Below are 17,448 nucleotides of genomic sequence, written 5' to 3' on the forward strand. Positions count from 1 at the left end.
TGATCGAGTACATTGGCCTTTTAGTTTTCATACTCTCAAATGGTATGGGTTTGGTCCTAAAATCATATCTCTTATCTCCCATCTCCATACTGACCCAAAGGCCGCTATCTACGTAAATGGCCTTACCTCCTCATATTTTACCCTACATAGAGGCATTTGCCAAGATTGCCCTCTATCCCCTGTCCTTTTCAACTGAGCACTAGAACCTTTTTAATCCAAAATACAACAGAATCAACATATTCATGGTTTCACATTTAATAAACAACAGGTTAAATTAGCAGCATATGCCAATAATATTTTATTGTTTCTTTCTCAACCGACATCCTCACTCCCAGCTTTTTTTTTAAGAGGTTGACTCATACAAGGTAACATATGGCTATAAACTGAATAATGGCAAAGGTAAAATATTGCCATTAACTAAATTTACCTTGAAAGAATACTTTGTATCCAATTTTCTATGGTGCCCTAAGCAACTTAAATATCTTGGCATATGGTTCACTCTGTCCATCAATACTTCAATTTCTTTAAAAATGGAAAAATGTCTTCATAAATTGACTACTCTAGTTATGAAAAGGTATCCATTATATTTGTCATGGTGGGTCCAGCTAGATAAGATTAAAATGATGTTAATGCCTATTATACTAACAAAAATCCTGCATAGTGTTGTCAAAAGTACTGCTCCCAAAAATTGAGGGAGGAGTACATTTCCCAGATTTTTTAAAATATCATAATACTTTTATACAAAGTCAAGCATTTGAATGGCTCTCAGACTCCTCATTGAACTCTCTGTTATGGGTTGACCTTGAGAAATGTTTTCTTTTCCCTTTCTCTTTTCAAGAATACTTATCTTTCACTTGCGAACCACAAACAATATCTACACCAGTTCTCAAACATTCCTATAAATTGCCTTATTCGGCATTGGGGTTTATTCCTAAAGACCTTGATACCTGTCTTGCTTCCACTGTTTGGCATAATACATTTATATTAATAAATAACAAACCTATCTATTGGAAGCCATGGAGAAATAACAGAGTATTTTGGGTACACTAACTCTTTAATCAAGATACATATCTTTGTTTCTCACAAGTTCGCTTCCTCTTTCACCTTCCCTCTTCTTTTCAAAGCAAATTTCAGGCTCTATGAAAAGCACTTGATGCTACTCATCCTCTCTTCAAATCCTGCTGGGCGAATGGCAGGCTTGACATGTTTGCCGGAGCTCCCTCCAGTGCAAATAAATCCTTCATCTTCCTGGATGAATATTTTGCTGTAAACCCTGCAAACCTGATGGGAAAGGTTATCCAGTGTGTGAGACTTGTCACAGATATCGGCACATGCCACCGAATGGACCCTGGAACAGGCGGGATCCGGCAGAACCTCAGGACAACATCTTGATAGGCAGCTGGGCGGAGTGCTGAAAGCTGGGTCGGACAGCTCGAGGAGCACCGAATCATGTTGAGGAGGCGGATCGCGGACAGAGGCAGTCAGAGTTGAGCGGGCAAAGGAAAAATCCATATGTGTAATGGTGAATCCCCCCCGGAGCTCTGTGAGACAGGAGGCCACTGCGTGCTCTGGGCCAACTGTGCAGTAAACCGTGCTGTGGCGCTCCCGGCAGGAGCCGGGAAGGTGAGCCTGTGAACGCTGGTCGACCCCCGATCTGCTCCGGCCTGGATTGAAGAGTCCAGAGGTTCAGATCGACCGCCCAGGGAGGGTGATGCAGATGTGAGGGGCCTCCCGGGCCATCAGAGAAGGAAAAAGTCATACAGGGATTGATGCACCAACAGTGTTCAATAGAGAAGTGCAGAAATGTTTGGTGGCTCAAGTCCCCCAATGGTTGGAGGTCCCGAGCACTTGGGCGGGGAAGAGTATCCTGTAACCAGGGGCTTCTGGAAGGCACTGGAGCCCTCCTACTGGAGCATCAACTGTGAGCCAAGAGACGGCTTTGCAGTAGGGCACTTACTGCTGAAGCCTGAAGTATGGTCTACTTGTGTGTGGACCTGGACTGTCTGTGGACCCGGGGCCACTGAGACTGGGGGCACCTCCATAGCATTATAGTAGGTGATTGCACCCCTGACCTGCTCTACTTGGGTCGGGAGCCTCTGACATGGTCCCCAGCACCCTAATGAGCGACTGCGTCGGATCACTTGACTCCCAGTCGGCTGGGCCCGGGCGCGCCCTGGTGGATAGTGCAAGACCACGAAGGCCTGGGGAAAGTGGACTTGTGGTCGGATTTTAGCAAAATCTGAGATAGGATCCGGGAGTGTCCCAATTGAGGGAGGTGTGCTCCTGGGATTGGAGCAGCCTGAAACTGGTCGGCACCCCCTTTGACATTGTTGCTAATAGGGCAAAAAAGAGCGTTATACAGGGTGCCTGCTCAGGCTGTTCAACAACGAAGTTTGAGAGACAAGTAAACTTCTGGTGGTGTCTTGGGGTCATTCGGCGTAGGAGACACTGGAAGGTGCACGCTGCAGGGAAGTGATCTTCTAAAAGGGATGCAGACCAGAATTAGATCCAAAATTGTAAAAGATAAAGCCAACAAAGTGCAAATTAACAAAATCTCAAACAATGCGCAGCCATGCCCTCAGCTCCCCATCGACCCAGATGTGATGCAGGCTGAGCAGGGGGAGGATGCACAGCGCATCCCGGATCTCTCCCTTGCAGACATTATGGCTGCAACTCACTCCACCAGAGAAGGTATGATCCACAGGCTAGACGTAGGGGCAATAGACGTTAATTTACTGAGATGTGATCTTCATAAAGTGTCAGATACAGTGTCCTACAATGAAAAAGATGTGAAGGTCATGTAGCAGGAGGTTATTTCTCTCATAGATACAGTTGAGCTGCCACAGAAAAAGGTGGTCCACCTAGATGACCGCGCGTAGGATGCTGAAAGAAGGTCCAGAAGGAATAATCTAAGATTCATGGGATTTCCCAAGAAGGTTAAAGGCCCATCTGCTGAGCTCTTTCTGGAGAACTGGATCCTTAATGAGCTGGCCCCCAAGAGACTTTCAAACATTTTCAATATAGAAAGAGCCCACAGAGCGCTTGCTCCGCCACCTCGTCCTGGAGCCCCACCAAGCGCTGTCATAGCCTTTTTTTTTAATTATAGAGATAGAGACATTATTCTGCAGATCATCCATTCTAAATGGCCACAATCATATCAAGTACACACCATTGCAATTTATCCTGACTATACATAAAAAGTACAGAAACAAAGGAGAACCTTCCTGGCAGTGAAATGTCGTCCTCGGGACGCCGGGCTGAAGTACAGTCTTCTCTAATCAGTCAAGTTGCGGGTGGAACAAAAAGGTAAAGCCTTTTTTCTTTCTGTCAGGCGACGGAAGTGACATTATGGCTGGATGAGTCTAGCCACTCAGACTCATCTTTGGTGCTGCAGTTGAGATCTGACAGGTCCTTGCGGAGGGTGGGACTGGCTAGGAGCAAGACCCTGGCCGATCAACAGTCCCATGGGGACCACAGCAGCAGCCCAAGTAGAATCCATGTGCATCCGGTTTTAACCCTGCAAATGGTGGAGTCAGATCCTGACTCCGAAGACAGATCACAGGATGTAATTCTGGACTCGCTTTTGCAAAGGATGCCGCGAGCTGAGAGTGCAGCGAACAACCTTACAGATAAGTATAATAGTCTCACACAAAGGAATGGTGTAGCAGCCTGGTTAAAACATTTATTTTAGTAACTTACTAGCACAGGCAGGGGGACCAATCCCCGCCCTACAGGGTTCAAGTCACGAGCTGGGAGCTGGAGGCTATTCCTCACACCCTGCTGTCTGCTCAGTTGCTTATAAGTTAAGACTGTGGGAGTACTAATTTAAAGGCACCAAGATTAAGATCAACATTTTGACAGAGAATTTTGAACATTGGTGCACTAGGTATTCACATCTTGTGATTTGGGAGGGTATGGGGCGGCATCGGTGAGCCCTGAATTTCTACGGTCGAGAGGATGCAGGATCAGCAGTGCTGCCAGGGGGTGGGAGGAGTGGGGATTTTAGTTTGTTCAACCAGTTGGGGCATTGTGGATGTCTTTCAGGAATGTGTCCTCTCGATGTGCCATATACGCAGTTCTAATCCAACTCGCTAGGGGGAGTCTGAGAGGGGTGGTTGATAGTGGGAGGGGAAAAGCACTAAAGGTAAAATAACGGGGATGGCTTCTAATTCATTGAAAATACTCACTTGGAATGTCTGAGGACTGGCAGCGTTTGAGACCCGCCACCTGGTACTGAGAACATTCTCCTGCCACACTCCAGCAACTAACACGTTTAGCCATCTACACTATTGTTTATCTCACATGAGCTGATCCTGGATGTAAAAGGGATAAAATACCAATCACGGTATATCTCAGACCATTCACCTGTCTTGCTCAGCTTGGAGGGACGGGGGATGTCTAACATCGGGAGATTTATATAATAATGGCCAAGTTGTGATAAGGGAATGTGCAGAGGCTTCCTTTAATTTGGGTAGTGGACAATTTTTTCAATATGCAAAAATCTCTCGAGTAGCTAAACAAAAATGCTGCAAGCAATGCTATGTATGGCCCAGGGTCGGCATCTGATTACTGACATATATCGGGCGATACGAGATGATATGCCAAGGAAAATACTTCCCACACAGACGAGATGGGATGAGGCGGTGGGAGACCCTATGACAGCACAGAAAGGGGTCAGGATACATGATGGGGTTAAATTGGTGAGCTCTAACGCTCGATTTAAACTAGTTCAATATAATTTTGTACACCAGGCTTACCTTACCCCCAAAATGCTGAGCAAAGTATACCCAGAGAGGTCCTATATTTGCCCATTGGTGTGGGGGAGTGGATTCAAGCTTTTTGCCATTGGTATGGCCATGACAGCTTGTCGCCCCATTCTGGTCGGAAGTTCACAGAAACTCCGGGCAGCCACGGGATGAGAGGTTACCAGGGAAATTTGGACAACAATATTAGGACTACTGCCCACACCCAAGAATAGGAAACTGAGCAGGACATTTTTACTATTAGGACTAATGTTAGCAAAAAGGCGTATTGCGTTAACATGGCTAAACCCGACATCCCCAATGTGGACAAGATCAGACACAACAAAAAAACATAGACGTGAAGCAAACATTCACAAGGGGGCAGAGAGGAGGGCACAGTTGAGGGATAAGGTTGGCACAAGTTAAAATCACATGAATAGCAAACGAATAGGGGAATAAACAAGGAGTTGAAATAATAGGCATAGTATACAAAATGTGAAATATTGACCAGATGCGTACATGAAATGTATACTAGCTTGATGAATTGCATATTACCAACGTATTCTCTGACATAAAGAAACTGTTTGTAGGACTCCTGAGTTCATCTAAGATTTGAATTCTAGACTTGTCATTAGCAGTTGCATTCCTGCAGATCATAGGAAATAGGACAAATGTGTCCAAATTATCCTTTCAATCATGGTGGTATGGGGTTTGTCACAATCATAGATTAGATACCATATGCATACCCTATGTCTCTTGCTATGAAACGTCTACATTTATGATCTCCTTTTACACAATTCTTAGATGATAATGGGTGACACTCCTCCACTCCTACTCCTCTCCCCCAAAATTATTATGTATTCATATATAGACCAGCCTCTCCTAAATCCATACTATATATGTGACTTCTTCTTTTGTAATGTTGTTTATATCGTTTTTCATATCATGTTATATTATGTATTGACTTAATATTTCTTCAATAAACGTACTTTTAAGCTTGAAAACTGAGTGCAACCAATCGAAGGGACGCCTGCACTAGAAATCGCTCTTTTTTTTCTTTATTAAGGCATACTGAATTCCTGGGAGTTTGAGAATTACCAAATTGCACAGTCCTTTAGTGCACCCTGCAGAATATAACATACCCTTTTTTCACAATGTGATCTTTTAAAAGGTTGATGTCATGGACTAAGCACTTTAAAATAATCAATAAGACATTACCCTTGTGCCAAAGACTTGACCCATTTCATTACTGTTGGTCCTGAGAGAGCATCCTGCACCTGCTTCATTTTTCCCTCTTTTGGGAGAATCAGTAAAGCACTGGTGTCTCCTTTGTATGGCATATTCACCACAACACAGTGAAGATCTTCATCGTAGTCGCTGTTGTACATTCCTAAATGGTACATCATGGGCACCTTCACAACTGTCTTCTCATCCACGTGAAAGTCACCTTCTTTTGTGTTTACCTCTTCGAAAGGCTCCTCCCATTTTCCTAGAAGGGAAAATGCGTATTGTTATTGCATGAGCATTTAGGGTACCTATCTCTTGTAAATGTAAGAGAATGTTCCTTGTGTATTCCTAAAAGTTTTGTTTCTAGAGGAAAATCAGTCACCAAGATTTATACTACAGGATTCTTTACTGAATATGATTCACTTATCTCTCTCCTTTACTCTCTTTTCCCCCTGCCCATACGAAATTCAACATAAGCCAGTTTAAGAGCATAGGGGCATAGTATCAAGAACCGGTGTTAAAATTATCGCCGTTTTATTGGCAGGAAACTGCCGATAAAATGGGGATAATGGGCTTGATAATACGCCCTTGTCAATTCCCATAGAAGCCCATGTTAACACAAGAACATGGGCTTCTATGGGAATTAACAAGGGCGTATTATCAAGCCCATTATCGCTGTAACGGCGATAATTTTAACACCGGTCCTTGATAATATGCCCCATAATTCATTAGACTTGAACAAGGTTGCATGGAACTAGGAAAGGTGACAGAAATAATCCCCTTTTGACCTTTAGAGTAAGGTCATCTTTCCTAGGTTCTCATTTCGATCCACAATAGTAGGCGGATGAAAAAAATGAAGCATATCTTTTGCAGAATTGAGTCAGTCAGCTCCCCACAAAGGATTTATGGTGAAAGTATTGCCTTGTCTCTCAGTTGACAGCCTCTCATGGCTCGCACAATGTGATTCACACCGCTGGTTCTTTGTGGGGATGTGGTACAGGGTGATGAAGCTTGCTGCATTCTGTGGGCTGCCACAGCTGTTGCTGGACCTCACTGGTCTCTGCCAGCATTAATAATAGAGTTATGTGTCGTCAACGCTTTATTTTATCATAAGCCATCCTCATCTTACTTGTCTCCTGTCAAGATCTATTTACTCATCACCGCCCACCAGCTCCAGGTACCCAGGTTTAAATCACGATCATCCCTAAATATCAAAAGAATTACTACTAAATGAACAAAACGTTTGAAAGCTATGTGTACTGTACTGCAACTTGAGATTAACTGGCACTGCATGAAAAGGTTAACCCGTATAGAAGGGAAAACTTGGTGAGAGATGCTAGTGAGATTCTATAAATGTTTAAACCATAGAGCCACAATAGAGAATCTTCAGCAAACCATATTGGAAATGAATAGTGTGCACCGCTCTGCTACTATGCAGAAATGATAAAGAGAAAATTCGACAAAAAGTGGAAAATGTCTGTACGTAAAACTAATGAAGGAAAACAAGACCATTGACGTGTAAGCAAATAAATTTCCTGTATTCATCCCACACTTGAAGCCATCATTACCAGTGGCCAGGGGTCAATCAATCAATCAATCACGTCATTTGTATAGCGCACTACTCACCCGGGAGGGTCTCAAGGCACTGGGAGAGGGGAAAGTTACTGCTCGAACAGCCAGGTCTTGAGCGGCTTCCTGAAGGCGAGATGGTCTTGGGTTCGCCGAAGGTGGGTGGGGAGGGAGTTCCACGTCTTGGCCGCCAGGTAGGAGAAGGATCTTCATCCGGCGGTGGCTCTGTGGATGCGTGGTACGGTGGCGAGTGCGTGGCCGGTCGATCGTAGCTGGCGGGTGGGCGTGTAGAAGGTCATGCGGTCGTTGAGGTACTTGGGGCCCAGGTCGTGGAGAGCCTTGTGTGCGTGGGTGAGGAGTCTGAACGTGATTCTCTTGCTGACAGGGAGCCAGTGCAGGTCTCTCAGGTGTCCGGTGATGTGGCTGTGTCGGGGGATGCATTGGAGTCTTTTTTGAAGTTTCACTGTGGTTCCGGCGTAGAGGGTGTTCCCGTACTCCAGTCGGCTGGTGACGAGCGCCTGGGTGACGGTCTTCCTGGTTTCCGTGGGGATCCATCTGAAGATCTTGCGGAGCATGCGCAGGGTGTTGTAGCGTTGACTTGTCTGGTCATTGACAGGGAGGAGTCCAGGATGAAGCCCAGGTTGCGTGCGTGGTCCGTCGGTTTGGGAGCGGTGCCCAGGGCCGGGGGCCACCAGGAGTCGTCCCAGGCGGAGGGTGATGATCCCAGGATGAGGACTTCCGTCTTGTCCGAGTTCAGTTTAAGGCGGCTGTTCCTCATCCAGTCGCCAACGTTTTTCATCCCTTCATGTAGGTTGGCTCTGGCGGTGGTGGGGTCGCTAGTGAGGGAGAGGATGAGCTGGGTGTCGTCGGCGTAGGAGATGATGTTGAGGTTGTGCTGGCATGCGATGGCTGCGAGGGGGCTCATGTAGACATTGAAGAGGGTTGGGCTGAGTGAAGATCCTTGTGGTACGCCACAGATGACTTCGGTGGCCTCGGATCTGAACGGAGGGAGGCGGACTCTCTGGGTTCTTCCGGTGAGGAACGAGATGATCCATTCCAGCGCTTTTTCTCGAATTCCGATGTTGCTGAGGCGCTTCACTAGAGTTCGGTGGCAGACGGTGTCGAATGCCGCAGAGAGGTCCAGGAGGATGAGGGCCGCTGTTTCCCCGTTGTCGATCAGGGTTCTGATGTCATCGGTGGCTGCGATCAGGGCGGTCTCGGTGCTGTGGTTTGCCCGAAACCTGGACTGCGAGGGGTCAAGGGATCCGTTCGTCTCGAGGAAGGCGGCCAGCTGTTTGTTGACGGTCTTCTCGATGACTTTGGCCGGAAAAGGAAGGAGCGAGATGGGACGGTAGTTCTTGAGGTCGGTGGGGTCCGCCGTTGGTTTCTTCAGGAGGGCGGTAGGCTCGGCGTGCTTCCAGCTCTCCGGGAAGGTGGCTGTGTGGAAGGAGGAGTCGATGGTGTGATATAGCGTGCAGAGCAATTCTGATATTTCCAGTATCTCTGGGTCTGTAATTATCAGGTCTGCGAACTTCAGACCTAATAGGCCCAGAAGTACTGGGAATTCAGGGAAAAGCTGCATGGACCTGTGGGCAACTGGTGTGCCTGGTTCACACCTCTTCTCTATATCATGGCATAGGGGAAGCAAAATACTCCACCCAACCTAATCTTCCGCCTAAAAACGCAAACAAATTTACAACCTGTTCCATGCAGGTGCTATAAGTGTGCAGATTTGATCCTGTTGCTTAAAGGTTTGGAATTATTATTCCTCGGTCTAATGTTATTAGCCATTCTGAGAAAGAAACTAGTAATCACTGAACTAATATTCGGGCATACCAACTGAAGGCTGATATTCTGTCCAACCGGCTTCTCCTTACCTAAATTGGCAACTCGTACTGAGAGCCTTACACACCATTGTTTAAAACAGCACTCATTTTTCCTAAGGAAGGATTTGTAGCAAACTAAAAAAGAGCTTTCGTATTCAAATCCTTTAGGATTGCTAGTATTACCTTGTGTGTTATTTGCAGCAAAAGTATCTGAAATTCCATTTTGAATACTGGTTGTAGTGTGCCAAGCGAAGATCTGTGAGTAAAACATCATGAACCAATCAAGGAATTTGCTGACCTGCAGCCAGCCCATCAGAAGAATCTAAAGGCAGTCTTCTAAAACGCTACACACTTGACTTCCTCCATATAACTAAAACACCGCTTTGCACCTAGGTTCACGTAGGTTCACGTATTCCCAAAAAACAAGGGCAATAAACAAACATATTAACTTCTGCAACATCACATTTATCATTGACTGACTTCCACCATTAAACTTTTGCTTTCTGATTTAGCAATTGGAGTGCACATCTAATAAGTCCAAGATGCGTGTAGATGTAAGCAGGATCTTAAATGTAGGTAAGTCAGGTACAAGCCATCAAACCCTCGGAGCAGCTCCAACATGAACCGTCCACCTGTGGTAAATAAAATTAACGGACTATTTTTCCATACATTAAATTTCAATAAGGATAGCTCAATCAAATGAGTGGCAGAGTCTGTGGTATCTGAGTCATACGGGATTTAGTTATGATCCTCGAGGAACAGGACATCATGTTCCATCACCACTAAGGTTCAGGAAAGGATATTCAACATTTTATTAACATCACACATTATATATAGTAAAACAGTAAAATTGAAATGAATACAGTAGGCGTAACAGGTGAAAAGAGAGAGATAAGAACACATGTGCGTAACAGGAGGCGTGTAAGAAGGCGGTCACGTGGGCATGCACTTGACATGTCAGAGAAACGTCACAAGAAACGTCACAAGTGGGTGGATGCTTAGAGAAAGTTTGCAAGATCATCAGAAACTTTTGGCCTAGATGCGCGCGCAACTGAGTATGACGTGTAACTGGGGAGAACTGGGGGCTTTGACTTTAGCACTAGTAGAGGAGACTGGTGTCTGGGATGTCAGAACGACCTGTACCTATAGCATATCTGGTATCTCATGTTTGGAGGATGTAGTGTCTGAAGTAAAAGGTCTCTCGGGCAGAGGCCGTTCAATACTGAATGCTAGTGCATGCATACGTGTCTTGGTGCAATACGCGGGGCCAGGGGCCTACCACGGTAACGGGTTCTGTAAATCACTTGCAAGGAGGACAGGAAGGTCGGGCCCTTTGCTCTGCAGCCGGGAATATGTTTACCTATTTCACTAGACTGGAATGTGTTTTCGAGGAGGCTGAGCAGATAATTTGTAGGCAAAATACTATTTTGGCAGGCAGGCCAGGCTGAGCCGGGCACCGCTTCGCTGGGCAGGAAGTAAGGCAGAGGTCAGGGATGCATACCTAAACTGTAGCTTTCAGAGACAGAAAAGACTCGGAGCCTCGATTAAGGGCCTAGCTCGACGGAGCCAGGAAACATGGAGAAAACGTGTGCGAGATTCAAAAGTGTACCATGTAAAGACGTTGGCACCATAGGCCAAGAAGCCTAATTAACGGGATTTTCTTGGGGAACTATATAACTGACATGTTAACGTTGGACGCAAATGCATATGCGTCTTTCTAGCATGCATGGGAAGGAAGTTACATGACATACAAGGAACATGGGTGCATGGATGGGGTGCGAGTGGGGGACACATTGGCTACCTGAAAATTTCTATTACCTCATTCCCTCCTTGGCCCCTACTACACCCTTTAGGATATATCTATGTTCATGAGACCATCTATCTGTTCATATAGCATCATTTGTTCATCTTTCTTTATTCGGGAACGGGAACGTGTACTTGGACGGGGAATACAAGCTGTGGCGCACAAGCCGCAAATCGCTGGCCCACATTGCAGACAGAGACAACAACTGAATACTATGAGCAGTATAATTCCTAGGAACAATAACAATTTCCATCCCCAGGCGGATATCACACTCCAGAGCCAACCGGACCAAGTCCAAGTGTCTGGATTCTGGTGCATCTGGTGAGCTATATTATGGAGCCTTGCTATTGCTTTATACACGGATGGCGCGTTATTAGGAATAAACACGCAACAACTGGATCCGATGACTCTACAAGCCCCGCCCCTATCGGCCAGGATGACGTCAAGGACAAGGCGATTTTGAAGAACAACAAGTCTCATAGCAGACTGCTCTTCGGTCAGGTTACCTAAAGCAAAAGTAGTCTCGTTCACTACTGCTTACAAAGTTCTGGTCAATCTTCGTATTATCTTACTATTTTGGACAGGACCTATGAACCAAAAATATCCTTTTATATAATCCCATGCTGATTCAGAATAATCGATTACGGGAGGAAGGTCTCTCTTATGTCTCACATGTACAAGATGCGAATTTCGATGATAATCAGGCGGGGCTAGGAAAACAGGTGGCAATAGGAACGCGATATAACACGTCCCATCCCAATCTAATGGCAGACGTACATAAGCTGTCTGACCACATATAAAATAAGAATGGCGGGAGGCGTTGAAAGTAGACTTCCCTTTATCACTGAATTTGACCACAGTATTACAATCACTGTGTCCTAGATGTACTGAACCATTCTTTCTGACGCATAATTCGCCTTTCACTGGCAAAACTGTAATAAACGGCAAGTCCGAATTAGTCTCAGACTGCACATTCAGAATCATGAGGTTAAGTGTAAAATTACCTAATCCATATACTTCATTTTCTAGATCGGTCCCTGTCCTTTGGGGAAGACCTTCCTTGTCTGGGAAACATACTTTATTCATAACTGTATTAAGGTTCCCCCAAATCCAATTGCCCTGGGAAACCGTGGACTTACTATCTAGGGAGGACATTAAAGTAAACCATGCACCACACGAACCATTATGTGTAAACGGATAAGGAAAGAGGGGCAGAGCTCCCTTGTATTTCTGATAGGGAGGGAGTCGGCCACATACCCAGCAATTGGTAGCATTGCTGGTCTGGTGAGAATGGTGTAACATACGAATAAATGTATTGTTGCGCATTGCTAATCGATAGGACAGTTCGTGGGGGGGCAGGTCGCTGAAAGTGTGCTCTACAGTGTCATTAGAGCAAGTATGTACATGAGAATCAAGAGGAAAGAAAACATGTAGCATTAAACTTATGCATATGATCGTAAGACTCAGAAGAAACATAAAAATGAATGCGATAACGCATCGTCTGTTCAGACTTTTGCAATATTTTTCTCTCTTTTCTATTCGTGTATCTCTCTGACTACTTGGGTCTATCTTATACATGTCAGAAACCTGTCTAACCGCTTCACCCGAGGGGGACTTAAACAATTAAACGCTGTCTGACTTACTAGACCTCAACTTGGCTCGGTACTCCTGCTGCGGAGTTTTCTCTAACAGGGGGAGTTTAGAGTCAGTGTCTGAAAGGGGGCAGTCCTTGATTACAGTCTCTGGACACAATCCATGAAAGCGCTTAATATGGCTGGAATGCAACCAGCCTTTACGTCCTTCCAGCTTCACTGCGGTCCTCGTGGTCATCAACACCAACTTTGGCTGCTTCCACCTCAGCTCCAAAGGGCTCGATCGGTCAAAATTTCGGACGTAGACGTGATCCCCTGGAACGATTTCATGCGGTTTTACTTGGGTGTTGTCCGGGAAGGCAGCCGCGACCTGTGAACGACAAGATAGTAGTGCAGACATCAAGGATGCTAGGTAATCTGTCAGCATAGTACTGTCAACATCAGTTATTCTTCGGGGCATAGGCGTACCCCACATGTTTGGGGGACGTCCACAAACTATTTCATACGGGGACAATCCAGTTCTAGAATGGGCTACCATTCGCATGTAAAAGAGGGCAACTGGCAAGGCTACTATCCAATCTACTCCTTTTTCTGCACAGACCTTCGCTAACCGTGTTTTCAGGGTTTGATTATGTCTCTCAACGAGACCAGCGGCTTCAGGGTGTCGTACGCAGTGGAATTTCCACTGGTAACCTAACAGGAGTGATACCTGTTTCATGAGCTCGGACGAGAATGGCTGACCATTATCAGAGTACACGACACGGGGCAAGCCGTATCGCGGGAAAAATTCACGGACCAGTTGTTTGGCAGTGGTTACAGCAGTGTAATCGGGAACTGGATATGCTTCAGTCCATCGGGAAAGGGCACATACAACTACGAGGACATACTTGAATCCTCTGCATCTGTCCATCTGGATATTATCCATCTGGAGGACTTCAAAAGGATGGTCAGGAGGATGAAATCCACCTTGTTCCACGGGAATACCTTTGCCTGGATTGAACTGACAACAGATCATGCAGGTACGCACTTTCTGTTTCGCTGCGGCACGTAAATGCTTGTTGAACAAAGATTCTGTAAACTGTCTAACATGGCTTTTTCTCCTAAGTGTGCTGGACTATGTGCTGTGTGAATGATAACTTGAACCATAGAGTCGGGGAGGAACCATGTGGCTCTTCCCTTCGTCATCCATCCCTGATCTGTCTGGATCCCTCCTTGTTCAGTCCATTTCTTGATTTCATCTGGGGTTGCATGTGTCTGTATGTCGAGTACTTCTAGTGTGGGATCCTTAACTGTCATGCAATGTGTCAGTGAAGTTACTTCAGTCTTTGTCGGATCAGTCGGAATGTCTGTCTGAGTCTGAGCTGTGAGTTTGGCTGTTCGATCTGCCAGGCCGTTACCCTGGGAAATAGTATCGGTGACTTTAGTATGTGCTTTGCACTTCATGATGGCTATGGCTGTAGGCAAATGTATTGCTTCCAACAGGGCTTGAATGAGGGGACCATGTTGTATCTTGGCACCGTGAGAAGTTAAAAAACCTCTTTCTTCCCAAAGAACACCGAAGTCGTGAACGACTCCGAATGCATACTGTGAATCTGTGTATATGTTTACTTTCTTGTTCTTGGCTAGTATACAGGCTTGGGTCAGAGCGATGAGCTCTGCTGCTTGGGCAGATACTGTGTCAATACGATGTGTTTCTATGACATCAGTTTCAGTGGTCACTGCATATGCGGCTACTAACTCTCCTGTGCTTGTTCTCATACATGAACCATCCACATAAAGTGTCAGGTCTGGGTCGGGCAATGCAATGTCGGTCAAGTCTTGTCTGTGCTTTGTCACAGTATTAATGACTTCTACACAGTCATGTGGTGCTGGATCAGTTGTAATGGAGTGTAACAATGTGGCAGGGTTGAGTATGTTGCAACGTCTGATTTCTATGTGAGGCTGGAACAGTGTCAGTTCATATCCTGTCAGTCGTGCTATGGTCAAGTGTTGAGTCTGGGTTCGGTTCAGGAGAACTTCCACGGAATGTGGAACCTGTACTGTCAAGGGATGTCCTAACACTATTGAATCGCTTTGTCTGATAGCTAGAGCTGTTGCTGCAACTGATTTTAAGCACGCAGGCAAGGCCTGGGCTACTGGATCCAATGTACTAGAAAAATAAGCACAAGGCTTATGGTGTCCTGCTTTATCTTGTGTGAGAACAGATAATGCAGTGCCATCGCGTTCTGTGACAAAAAGTGTAAAAGGTTTGCTGTAACATGGTGTTGCTAAAACAGGTGCTTGACATAAAGCTTTCTTCAAGTCATTAAAAGCTTGTGTATGTTCCTGAGTCCAAGGGAGGACAGTCGAAGTCGCTGCCTCCTGTGTTGTCAACTGTATGAGTGGCTTGGCTAGATCTGCATACTGAGGAATCCATTGTCTGCAGTAAGAAGTGAGGCCAATGAAGGCCCGTACTTCCTTTTGTGTCTTGGGTTGTGGCAGATGTGCAATTAACTGGATACGATCTGGTGTCAACTGTCTACCCCTCTTGGACAGCAAGTGTCCAAGGTATACGACTTGCTGGGCACAGAATTGTAGCTTCGAAGGGGACACTTTATGCCCCTTTTCGGCCAGAAAATACAAGACTGTCAGTGATGCGCGTTCGCAGTCACGTTCGGTCCGTGCTGTAATTAACAAGTCATCAAGGTATTGCAGCAGTGCAGTGTCAGTAGGCATGTGAATACTGTCTAGTTGTCGTTTCAGAGCTTGACTGTAAATACTAGGACTTTCTGTGAACCCTTGAGGTGCACGTGCAAATTTGAAGCTTCGGCCATTCAAACAGAATCCGAAAAGGTACTGGCTTTCAGGATGAATGGGGACACTAAAGAAGGCGTTTTTGAGATCTATTACGGTAAAAAACGCAGCTTCGGAATCAATGGCAGTCAATAGGGAAGAAATATCGGGGACTACTGGGTACTGTGGTATTATGCATTTATTTAGTTCTCGAAGGTCGATCACCAGTCTGTAGACTGGAGGTGCATTCGGGTCAGTTCGTTTAAGAATCGGAATGATTGGAGAATTACAAATATTGGAGTCAGTTTCTACAACTACTCCTTGTGCAAAGAGCTCATCTATAATTTTCAGTAGGGCTGTTACAGCCTCGGGGGGCAATTTGTATTGTCGGATTCGGGGCAGTACAACACCTTGCTTGAGTGTGACACGATAGGGTGTAATGTGCATACAACCTACATCAGTTGGACCTTGCGCCCATAAATGCTGTGGTACATTCTGCAATCTTGGATCAAAATCTCTCAACACATAATGACCTTTAAAGTCACGTAAAAACAATCTCACTCCTTCCGGAGAACAACATATAACTGCTCCTAGTGCTTTCAACGTTTTAATACCAAGCAAGTTTTCAGGACACGATTTCGTAAGTAACAAGTCTGTAGTACGAGACAATGGACCAACTGCAAGGGGAACTGGCTTTGACACTTCGTTGACAATAGGATTTCCTGAAAATCCAAGGGAAACATTCTGTGAGCCTGAGAGGGGTGCCCCTGGAACCTCGTCGTGACTGATGGTAGTTCTGCTCGCCCCTGTGTCAATCAAAAAGTTTCTGTCTTTCCCTAATACCTGACTATGTACATAGGGACCCTCTTGATCTACAGGAACCTCGATAAGGGGCAAGCCAACCTCCCTCTCTAGGCTGTTTCATGTATACTGCTGATAATCGGGGTAATCTGACTGTGCATACTGGTACATTTGCTGTGTGACATGTTGCGTGGCAGCAATGGGTTGGGGCCGGGATACAGCTACTGTCTGTGGCTGTTGTGCATTCTGTGGAGGTTGCGTGTTCTGTGGAATATTCTGTGGAACATTTTCTGGTCTAGGTGGTGGACGCGGTCTTTCTTTCGTCCTGCCTGTAGCAATATTGTATTTCAGAACCGGACATTCGTTTATATAGTGACCTGGCTGTTTACAGTAGTTGCAATTCCCTTTAACAGGAGCTGCAGGATGACTAGTCTGTGTCGTACCCCTCTTCTGACCATCTACTGGGACGAACTGGGCAACTAGTACTTTCATTTTCGTATCTTTCATACGCCTCTGTTCATGTTCGTGTTCCTCTCTAATTCGGTTCTGGTGGTACTGTAACATTTGTAACATTTGGGAAGGAGTATTAGCTTGCCATGTACTTTCGACTTTCAGTACTCTATTTTTAACCTGTGGTAAGGAATTCTCGACTAGTTTGGTCACAAAAAGATGTGGATATGATTCACTACTTGTTTTCAGGCCGCTATTAATAATAAAACATTTCTCGAATCTAGAATAAAAATCACTAGTGTCTTCGTCTTGTTTCTGTTTGCAGGCTGAGATTGCATCCCAGTCTTCCTTTTTAACTGTCAATAACCTAGGCAAGACTTGTACTAATAATCCTGGTAATGCTTTGGCTTTATCCCCAAGACCTATACCTGGGACTCGCCCATTTTCTTCGTCTTCTAATTCAGTCCAAATAATCTTTTTATCTCCCACCTCCCATTCTTTCTCTTTAAGTTTTTCGTAAATGCCGGCAGGCAACAATACCTTTAACATTTTAAGAATGTCGGGATACGTATAATCCCCAATCAGTAACATGTCTTTTAATTCACGGTGGAATCCTGCTGGATCTTTATCATGACAGGGCACTAATTTCTTCATTTCCAATAATT

General features: G+C 45.4%; 1 protein-coding gene across 1 annotated transcript in view; it reads right to left on the reverse strand.

The window, feature by feature from the left end:
• LOC147690129 (alpha-1-antitrypsin-like) overlaps positions 1–17,448 on the reverse strand; it is a 147,177-nt gene that overhangs the window by 87,631 nt on the left and 42,098 nt on the right. The window contains exon 3 of the mRNA XM_086937730.1: positions 5,961–6,231. Within this exon, the coding sequence (XP_086793856.1) occupies positions 5,961–6,231 (271 nt within the window). The remainder of the gene's footprint in view (positions 1–5,960; positions 6,232–17,448) is intronic.

This window comes from Lissotriton vulgaris, chromosome 9, assembly GCF_964263255.1.
Source record: "Lissotriton vulgaris chromosome 9, aLisVul1.2, whole genome shotgun sequence".
NCBI classification, from domain to species: domain Eukaryota; kingdom Metazoa; phylum Chordata; class Amphibia; order Caudata; family Salamandridae; genus Lissotriton; species Lissotriton vulgaris.